Below are 11323 nucleotides of genomic sequence, written 5' to 3'. Positions count from 1 at the left end.
TCTTTTACCTCTATTTATTTGTAACTTGTGTATCAATTGGGAATGTGAGAGAAAGTACGAGAGAAAGGATATTTAGAATTAAACTGTGGAAACGTAATATCAAAAAAGAATTGAGAGAGAGAAACAAAAAAAAATCATAATCACACTCTTATATCGCCTTTTCTATTGTAAATACTTATATATTATTATATAACTTCAGAAAGGAAAACAACCCTGAATAAAAAAAACACAAGGAAAAGTCTATTTAATAACTGGACTCTCTTTATATTTTTCTTTCCATCAATGTTTTGTTCTCTTTCAGCAGAGAAATAATATACAAATTTACCTATTAACAGAACAACAAATCAACAATATCACTTACCAAAGAAGAGGAAAAAAATGCCCCAGAGTCGAATTCGGGTCAGTTCTGGTAGAATTTATCACTGAGTATGTGCTGATATGCCGCCTTGAGCGTTGTGACGCAATATCCAGTATAACCGAGCATCAGGGCCTCAAAATCAGCTCCCAGAAGATCTTCCAGGAGTGCAATTTCAGCACCTAGATGCTGAATATTGGCTCTGAGCACGAGAAACAGCACCAAAGGAATGGTATTGTCAGCATTTAGGGCCAACTGCGTACCCACTGACTCCTTCTTTGCGTCCTCCAGCAACTGGAATGTCTTCTCGATGAGACTCACCATTTCGAGGGGACAGTACTTATCCTTCACCTGTTTCAGGCATCCAATGGCATCCTCAAAGTAAGTGCTCTTGATCAATGGCATTAGGTCCCTGACAGGAACAAAAATCTGATTACGATGACTCCTTAAAAATTGCAAGGCATCAGGCCCTAGTATAATTTGTCTAAAACACCTTAAAAAAATCTATTGCAAAGGGCGTTGTATGAAAATTTGGAATTTCGGACACTTGGTAAAACTCAAACGCATTTTTAAGCTGAATAAATACATTTCTTCGATTTCTTCTTTATCTCTGCCCCATGAAGGGATTTAAGGAATATTTTATTAGAACCTCAATAGTTTAAAAAATCAAGGGATTAATAGAAAAATTATCACAATTAAAATGCTTTTCAAAAAGTCGAACCCCAAGAAACAATTTTTTTCTCAATATAGTCTTATAGAATTCCCGAATCATGGCTTATCAGAAAATCTCAAAGAAAGATTTGCTTAAATAACGCTTGTTGACTACCTAAAATAGTCGTTGAGACCTTTATATATAAAAGTGGCGCACCATTAAGGAGCTCAAGTGACTCTATAAGTATTACTGTGAAAGCAAATTGAAGAGTTCTATGAGACAATCTTATAAAATATCTATATATCTTCTGAGAGAATGCTTATACAATACTATAAATTTAATATTATAAACGGATATGAACCTGTTATAAGACCATAATCAGAATACTTAAATGAATCACAAAAAAAAATTTCGCTTTTATATATATTTATGTAATTCTATGTAATAATAATTTTTTAATGTAATTTAACATGTTTAGGAATTTATTAGTTCACCATTACCGCCATCCTAGAGATACAAAGATGGTCGCTGTAGCTGTGCCGCGAACCCACGAAAATCCATATTGTCCCTGTAAATGATCTGCTGAACGCGTCTTCTTTTGCCTTATTAATATCCAATCGGTATATGAAGAAATGCCTCCAAACTTCGTCTCGACTGAATTTTACGCTTATTTATAAATTTTAAAGACTGCTATGAGCATGCTACAAGTCTTTAATAGATCCAAGTCAAATTTAAGGGAAATCAGGGGAAGTTGTTGACATTGTGCATGCAGCGTTTGAATTGCAAAGTTTTTTCAGACAAATTCATTCAATAAGAGTAGATTCGCTGTATTTTGCTAATGTTTTAAGGTGAAAATGTGCTGTGGTATAGTGATAACGAGTGTATAATCAAGAAATAAAGAAATTACTAAGTTTTACAGCATCTTCTCAAAGAATGCCTCACATTCTTTGTCTGTAGTGCTCAAAGAACTTCCTGAGCATCTTAGTAGTGCGCCATTTTTACATATAAGGGGGTCACTGAGACTCATTCGGGAACACTACAAGCGGTGTTTAAGAAAAGCAGAGTATCGTATTTTGAGAACGGTACAAGCCAAAATGAAGGAGAAAATACTTCTTGGATGCTCCCATGGTATTTTTTTTAATAAATTAAAAAGGTGCAAGTGCCACTGTAGGACAAAAAAAATTAAAAAAAAAATAATAATACAAACTGATAAAAGTAGATTACTTTAATTTTTTGTGCAAATCATGATATTTTTCACGTGGAAAAAAATGCTAGTGTACTGAAAGTCTAAGATTCTTCTATAAGACTATTTGCAGAGCAAATATGAGAATCTTATAGCAGTTTTAATATTCTTCCATATTGTACTCATTGCGCTCTTATATCCTAATAGAAAACTCACAGCGTAATTAATATGTTTTCCGGTTTTATTCATAAATTAGGAAGTAATAATTGCAAACAAATGACAGAAGACTCTAGAAAATATTGAGCAAATCGATAAAATAGGACTACTTTGATTTTCATTAAGAAAATAACTAATATTTTCACGTGAAAAGGATTGTACTGAAAAAAAGTCTATAAAAAGAATTTGTAGCACACCTTGAAATAAGATTTATGAGAAAATAGTTCTTAAGGCTTTTGTTCTTATTAACACATTTGAGCTTGATGTAAGTAAAATATTATAGAAGATATTTTCTTGAGAAATATTATCTCATAAAAAGGGTTTCGTAAGATTGTATTACGCTTCTTATGAGAATTTTATATCTATCCTATAATTCCGCTGTCAGCTGTTTAGAAGATCATTATGAAATCATTTCAAGTATTTGGTTCTATAAGGCAGCTAATTTGCTAGTTGGGACATGTGCTTATGGAAAGTCGGACAAGTAAAGGACAATGGGCAAAAGTGGTTGTTTCGGCTCCAAACAGCTGAAAAGCCGAAGCTAGAGGAAGAGAATAATCCGAATCCCGTCAGATTATTCACTTGCTCTGGTGAGAACTTTCTGGGAAATTCTTCCACTGTTTAGACTGACTCTCGTCTGTTTTCACGGCCTCTAGTAACGGCTCTTTCGAGCCACCGGGCTTAAGGCAGTAATGCCCCCTTGTGTAGGCTACCCCCGGGGGTGCCTCGAGAGAGTTTTAACTAAGGTTAGAAATAAATTCCCAACCTTGCAGTCCGGCAAATGAATGCCTCTAGGGAAAAATTCCTCCAGAAATATTCCCAAATCCTGCCCTAGGTCTTAAGGCTTCTTGAAGAGAAGCCGCTGTTTCATGGCAATGAAACAGCGAAGTTCGAAAATGCGATTCTGTAGCCGTAACATTGCCATTTCAGCTCACGTGGCATTGTCAGAAGTCACAGATTTGAGATTTCTGGCAATTCAAATTACAATGAATTTTTTTTAAACAAATCAACGAAGATGTACTGTATTTGCACAAAATCATAAGGTAAAGGGATTTCATTAAAAATTCAATGAATTGCATTTTCGAACTCATATGATATGACAAAAAAAGCTCGATTGGCATTGTCAGGTTTCGAACTCACGTGTGACAATGCCACGAAAATTACAGAATTCCCCTACAGGTCATCGAAGTTTTCAAATAATAAGAATTTAAGTTTCGAAACTATTCAACCAATTTTAATGATCTTATAATATGTATCTCTGATACATTTCATGTGTTATAGAGAGAAATATGGACTCATTGAATTCATCGAATTCAGTAGAAACATTAGATATTTTGACTTATTTTTCTAATTGTGATTTATTTATTTATTTTCTTTTGAAATCGTAACCAGATTTTATCTGACTGAATAGCCTTCCATAAACCTTGTTCCCATGCCGAATTCCAGCTTTCTATTTCTTCTCAGAGAGGAGTTATAGTGGAAAAAGTCTTCATTTTGTATGGGGACTGCTGGAAGGAGTGTTGGGGGGAAACGTATACATACACGGTTAAAGAGCCTTCCATTGCCCTTGATCCTGTGTCAAGTTTCTGAGTTCTACTTCTTTTCACAGAGGAGTTATAGTGGAAAAAGTCATTATTTTGTATGGGGGCTATAAGAAGGAGTGGAGGGGGAAGGTGTCTATATACATGGTTAAGAAACATTTCATAAACCTTGAACCCATACCAAGTTTCAGCTTTCTACTTCTTCTTGCAGGAAAGTTATAATGAAAAAAGTCCACATTTTGTATTGGGGCTACTGGAAGGAGGGGTGGAGGGAGGGGGTACTAACCATGAATAAATAGCTTAAGTCATACATTGACACCATATCGAATTTCATCGTAATCGGTGCAGCCGATCTTGAGTAATGCGATGTCAAAATAGTATGTTTTCGAAAGGATAAAGACGTTTTTACAAGGACTCCCTGCGAATATCGTCCTGGGTCTCGGTAGTTTTACATCCTACACCATTATCAATAAAATGCGCCTAGTCCTATTTGTGATCGCCACATAGACCAACTCCCATACATTTTTGCCCAATGTCCTTTATAGCGAATCTTTCTCGCTAATGAGATTTCTCATGTAAGAATTGAATCGCATTTTCATAAACTTGCTGCGAATATTTTCACTTAAAGTGTTTATAAAAAAAATGATACACTGAATCTGTCCCTGATTTTCAGATTTTGTGTAGATTGCAAATAGATTGGAATGATATTTTTTCCTCAATTTTGAATAACAAGAAACAATCGCTAGAGAATTGTAAAACTCATCAGAAAATGAAATAAAATAGTCTACTCACGTGTCCACTCGCAAAAAGATAGCCAGTTCATGGTCAGTCTTCCTGTCGCAGCCAATCATTCTCTGTCTGTACAGTTCATCCTTGTGGCTGCATTTGCTGGCATAGAGGACGAATAGAAGAGAATAGATGCCTTCAGATAAGAGAATGGGATAGAGGAGGTTCCTAAAGGATAAATCCTGCGGCAGAGCAGGGAACATCCTGCAAATGCTGGAATAGATCCTCCGACAAATGGACTCCCATTCCATCATTGCGTGCTGATGAAGGATAGCCGTTGGCTTGAACTTCCAGCATCCATAAGTGGAGTAGAAGCAATGAGAGATCTTGGAATTGAGCACACCCAGGGGATGATTGAGATCCTTGAAGGCTTCCCGGAGATACTCCCGGATAGCCTCAAGGTCTTCTGGGTCACATTTTGTGATGCCAAAGTTGGGGATGTAATCCAGGGTAGGATTTTTAGATCTTGTGGATGATCTGCTGTCGCAACTAGTGAATGTCTGAGGAGTGTCCAATCCTTCAAATTTCTCCTCCAATCTCTGACTAAAAGCCCCTAAATCCATTATTGTTGAACTCCCAGAGGATTTTAACTTTCCAGTCAAGGAAATTGGATTGAAGACATCTCCAAGATCTATATGACCCTTCTTAGACGTTCTGCCCAAAGATCCACCACTTTTCACGGATATCTTATCGAGACTCTCACTAAGATCAGTCTTTCGGTAGAAACAGGTATTCTTTGTGGCAAAACCCTCGGATTTGAGCTTGTCCTTTGCCTTGGAATTCGTTATGAAGATAGCAATTTTACTCCAGATTTGCTTATTGTCCAGATTTTTGTCATGTCCAAACAACTGTCCTTCCCAATCCTCAAACAAACTCCTCCACTTCTTGTCATTGTCAACAGTATACTTTCCCAAGAGTTTTGAATACTTCCGAAAAGTCTGCTGCATCGACAGAGTACCATTTGTGATTTTAACGTCTGACCAACTTCCAGACAAATTCCCCGAGAGAATAGTGCCTTCAATTTCCCGAAAGTCACCATCAGAATCAATCCGAAAATCACTGGATTTCTTCTCTGTCACTCCCACGAAAAAACTCCCTTTCCCAGTCGGTCCATTTAGTGTCATCTCTCCCTCAAAATAGGAATTATTCTCAAAGCTAGCAACTCCCTCGCCAGCTAGAGCATCATTCATGAAATTCCCCTCAAAATAGTCTCCGCACATCGTCACACAAATTCCCAGTCCAGCTTTTTTGCCATCCACAAACATCCCCATATACTTGTCACCTGTAGCATTATCATCTAGCACGCCATATCCATGCCTTGCTCCTCCACTGAACTCCCCAACGTATGTAAATTGATCTGTGATTAAAGTTCCATGCCCATGATACAGTCCCTCCCGGAAGTTCCCTTCGTAAGTAGTCTTATTCTGATGCTCAAGCACTCCATAGCCACTGTACTTCCCATGCTCAAAATCTCCCTCGTAAATGCCAACACTTGGTGTGAACATCCGACCGTAGCCATGAATCTCACCTCCGCTCATCTGCCCATTGAACACTCTCCCGTCTGCCATCTCTAAATGCCCGATTCCATGCATACTTCCAACATACCAGCGGCCAAAATACTTGGCTCCTGGGAATCTCGAGTGTTTCTCACTAAATGTGTAACTGGCATTTCGATACTGAGGTACCTGGACAGAAGCGATAAGGTATAAGGTAAGATCGCCCAAAAATATCTCGCAGATGAATATGGATGAAATATTTTTTCCAATTTCATTTATTAATTAAGAAAAGCTTATTCCGCAGTCCAATGAGATATACAATGAGCCAAATTCAAATAGGGACGGAACGGACCTATAGGGGAAGTGTGCCAAATTTCAGCCAGCTTCTAATTTCGGCCACTTTGAGTGTAATTTCGGCCATGCAAATAAATTAATTAAAATTATGTATGTAATCTTCAAATAGTCAATGAATTCATTTTGCTTTTAAATATTTATTCATTTTAGGATTTATAAACACAAAGACCGTTAAATTTTAGGTATAATTTGAATTTAAATTGTGTTGTAAAAACTCAGTGTGAAAAGAGTCTTAAAAAAATGTGACAGATCGATTGTGTTTCTAGCAGTCTTACGATTCGTGGTAAAGTGCAAAAGGTTTTCCTTCGGTGTTTTTCGTGAAAATTGATTAGTTTTCATTAAAGATTGTTTCTGTTTATGTTAATAGTAAATCAATCTTTAAATTTCGGGTGAAATTTCCCACCTGGATCCTGTATTTCGCGTAAAAAAGTATATACTTTGTGAGCGTCTCTCCGGTGAGGTAGTGTTGCCTATTCCGTCAACATCTTTTGCTTTCCTACATTTCTTATTCATTTTATGTTGTTTTTTTTTCAATTTCTGAGTTCTACAATGTCCAGAGATGAAAACCATCGCTTCTATGAAAATGATGATGTGGAAAAGGCATTGGAAGAGTTCAGGAAGGGCAAATTGCTACGGGAATCTGCGCGTAAATTTGAGATGCTACTCTTCAGGTCTTCAGGACAAATTACGCGGAAGATCTCAGAGCTTGTCGGTCATATAAACGTATTAAACTAAATATTAAACTCGTTCCGTTTGACGTTTTGAAATTTTCTATCCGTTGCTTCACAAAAGGTTGTCAGAAAAAAGGTGGCCGGTATTTCACTCAAGGTGGCCGGAATACTACCCAAATCAATGTACATATTATTATTAATTTTTAAATATTTTGGGAAGTGATTTAAGGAAAACAAAGATGATAAACTAGTCTTCAAGTTTCCACACAACCCTCCCGAAAAGGAAGTAACAAAAAATATCAATATGAATTAAAAATATTGCATTTCAAACTTACAACTTCAGTGCTTATTTGCAACTATGCCGTAATTTGGCACACTTACCCTATATCATAATATGATTTAGCTTCTCAATCTGTTTGTGCACCTAATTTATTTCACGATAGGGGGAAGTGGGGCACTTTTGAAATTGGGATTTTTCACCTATTTTTAAATAAAGTTAAACCTTATCGTGAAATAATTTAGCTGCACAAACAGATTGAGAAGCTAAACCACATTATGATATAACTCAATTCCCCTTAAACATAGTAGGAAAATCCCAATTTCAAAGGTGCCCCACTTCCCCCTATGACTTATTTCAGAACATGAATTTTTCCCAAACGCACGATTAATTTCAGAACGGAGGGAGTACTATTTTTGCAATTTTGGTGAATCGTCAATTTTCTTGGTGAATCGATAACTTCTATAGAGAATCCCTACCCAGGGCAAAATTAGCTCAAAATTATTTTTTTTTATTCTTCGCCTAATTAGTGAAAATCGTATTTAGGCCAAACTGATAAATATTTCAATGAGTAGGGAGGGAGTTAATTACTCTACACAGAAAAAATATTTTGTAAAAATATTCGTAAGTGTTGGTGAATTCCGTGGGAGTTACAAAATGCTCGTGAATCGTATAACCCACAAAGAAGTTCGTAAAAGTTTGTACTTTTTGACAAACATTGTTCGTAACATGATCATTTGACGAACATTTTTTGTACTTTTACAAGCATTTGTTCGTAAATCGCCGGCTCCGAAGAAGACTATTGTAAGTCTATTTACAATAGTATAAAAAGATGGTATCATTGGATGCAGAAACCTTAGATCTACATCCCCACAAAATTTTATATTGATTAAGATATTTCTGGAAAAGTTACAAGAAAAAAACTGAAAATCAGCGTGCCCGATTATCGAGTTTTTAGCCCGCAATTTTACTGTAAATAACTTAAAAGCAGCGTTAACCAGAAGATATTCAATGCGTAAGTATGATACAATATACAACAAGTATACTCAATACCATGTGAATGTGACAGGATTTATGTTGGGAAAACCATCCAACGTCTGGAAGACAGGCTATCCCAGCATAAAAGAAGTATGATACAATAGTTTCAAAAGCTAAAAGTATATTAATTGCAGTGAAATTAATAAAAATAAGTTTTAGTTGTCAAATTTTAAAGCTCTCTCCTGTAAAGTTTACATTTTAGACTTACAATAGTCTTCTTTGGAACCGACGAAATGTTCGTAAACACACAAAAAATATTCGTAAAATTTTGTCATTTATTTGTAAATGTTCGTAAGATGTTCGACAGGAAAACAAACATTTACGAACAAATGACAAAATTTTACCAACATTTTTGTGTGTTTACGAACATTTACGAACAAATGTTTGTAAAAGTACAAAAAATGCTCGTCAAGTGATCATGTTACGAATATTGTTTGTAAAAAATGTACAAACTTTTACGAACATGTTGTTTGTGGGTTATACGATTCACGAGCATTTCATAAATCCCCCAAAGAAATTCACAAACATTTACGAACATTTTTACGAAATATTTTTTTCTGTGTAAATAAAGATTATACTTTGCTCAATATTCTTTCTACGGAGAAGTATAAAATTCTTTTCTTTAAATCTACCCCTGACTAATTCTTCCCCGGTCTCGAAATACAGTTGAATCATTTATAATAACGATTTTTCAAGCTTAAATGTTAAAATGATTCTAGAGAACGCATTTTTTAACCAAAGGGGTCACCTTTAGTTTTGTTGGAAAGGTCTTGAAATTTCTGACAAGTCTGAATCGGTTTTCAATCGATTATGAACCTATAACTGAACAGTTGTATTACTCAGGCTGCTTCGGGCGACTTTTGCGTGATTTATAAATCATTAAAAATCGGCGGTGAGCTGGTGAACTTAAAAGTTGACTCTTAAGGTTTTTATCATATCGGTTCCTAGGGGAAGTGGGCCAAATTTCGGCATAGTTGCATGCAAGCGCCAAAATATCAAATTTGAAATGTAATATTTTTAATACAAATTGATTTTTTTTATCCCTTTTTCTTAAGGAGTGTTGCTTGGAAACTTGTTAACAATTTATCGTCTTTATTTTCTCCAAAATCATTCTTAGTAGGGGAGAACGGGGAGGTTTGGGACACTTTTTCATGTTTTGACTTTGAGACAGTATTCCAAAAAATCACGATAGTGTATAACAATTTTATGCGGTCTATGGGATACTTATGGGTATTGACTTTATAAAAAGTACTCGATAAAACTTGGAAAACAACTGAATTTTCTTTGAGAAGATAAAACATTTAACTTGACGCATTGTCCCAAACCTCCCCGATGTGGGGCAGTGTGGGACGCAAAAGGGGATGTTTGGGACGCGTTTTTTCTCGAATAATTTGCATTATTGAAGCATGTTAATTAATTTTAAAAACTAGATTAAAAATATTTCTAACAGAAATAAAAATGTTTAATCTTTTATTTCATACTTTAAAATTAATATCAATCTCTTTGGTACAATAGAGTCATTTTTTGTCATTCACTTATTTAAAGTATTTTCTTCTTATTTTCCAACTACCTTTCTTTGCTTTTTTATGCTAAATATTGCAATCATGATCATCAAATTCCTCAGGCGAGTAGATTCTTATGACACTTTTAGTTTTGAACTCATAGGTGGATTCCTGTTTGATTTTACGACAATTGCATAGCAACTGTTTTTCCTTGTTTATCTAGATGATCTCTTGCCTTGCCTTTTCTGAGGAACTTGTGAGAATTGTAGAGGATACTGCTCGAGACATTTTCGAGTAAATAGTTTTTAATGGGATTGGACAAAGGTCGAATATCAACAGGAGAAAAAATTATTGATTCCCAAGACATTGATGGTTTAATTGTCTCTGTGGGGAACTGCTGAACCGTTAAAGTTTGCACAAGAGGGAGATTTCCAGTAGATACCGGGCATTACTCTTCATTTTGACAATAAAAAATTACACGTCACCTACAATCTTGTCAAAAATCAACGTCCCATTCATCCCCTTTCAGGTGTCCCAAACATTCCCGTGGGTAGTTTTGGTATTTAAAACCTTTAAGTAAAAAACAAGAGTGTACGATCACGGGAACTTTTATAAAAAGCTAATGAGCTAGAAAAGTTTTGATTATATAAATAGCTGATATAAAATACAAAGAGGAAAACTGAAACGTCAAAATATACAATTTTTATCAATTTTTGAAAAAATGTTAATAGAATTTAAGCAATAAAACTGAAGATATCCATTCTTTTAGTCAAGATACATCTTAATATTGCTTACGATTGAGTAGTGGTTAAATCCCATTTGTTTCAATAAATTAATAAAAAAAATCGCCTCGTCCCATACTACCCCTGTCCCAAACCTCCCCGGTCTCCCCTACATTTTAAAATGAATAAAAATGTAAACATAGCTTTTTTTTACAAAAAATTGCAAATTACATTTTCTGTTTTTCTTTTGCATTGTATAATCTCTAGATCTAGAGTTATATATATAAAAACTAAAACTTCATGGAAATTCGAGGAATAAAAAAGGTGGCCGGAATTGCAATCTGGCCGGAATTTGGCACACTTACCCTATATAAATATTCAATTTCCCAAAAATAGGCAAAATCAGTGCTTTTCAATGCGCAATCAATTTTAACAAGGATGGCTCATATTGCATCTCTTGTAAAATTGATTGTTTATCAAATTTCCTGTACTGCGATTTTCTCAATGATAAAATTGTGTAATAGAAGGGCAAA

At 35.3% G+C, this 11323-nt stretch overlaps 1 protein-coding gene across 1 annotated transcript in view; it reads right to left on the bottom strand.

Annotated features, from left to right (window-relative positions):
* Positions 1-239: 239 nt before the first annotated feature.
* LOC129803090 (alsin homolog) overlaps positions 240-11323 on the bottom strand; it is a 69810-nt gene continuing 58726 nt past the window's right edge. Inside the window, exons 4-5 of the mRNA XM_055849427.1 lie at positions 4737-6415; positions 240-767 (exon numbers count right to left, since the gene is read on the bottom strand). Coding sequence (XP_055705402.1) covers positions 401-767; positions 4737-6415 — 2046 coding nt within the window. The 3' untranslated portion in view covers positions 240-400. The remainder of the gene's footprint in view (positions 768-4736; positions 6416-11323) is intronic.

This window comes from Phlebotomus papatasi, chromosome 2 (assembly GCF_024763615.1).
Source record: "Phlebotomus papatasi isolate M1 chromosome 2, Ppap_2.1, whole genome shotgun sequence".
Lineage (NCBI taxonomy): Eukaryota > Metazoa > Arthropoda > Insecta > Diptera > Psychodidae > Phlebotomus > Phlebotomus papatasi.
This window is presented reverse-complemented; position numbering and strand designations above follow the sequence as displayed.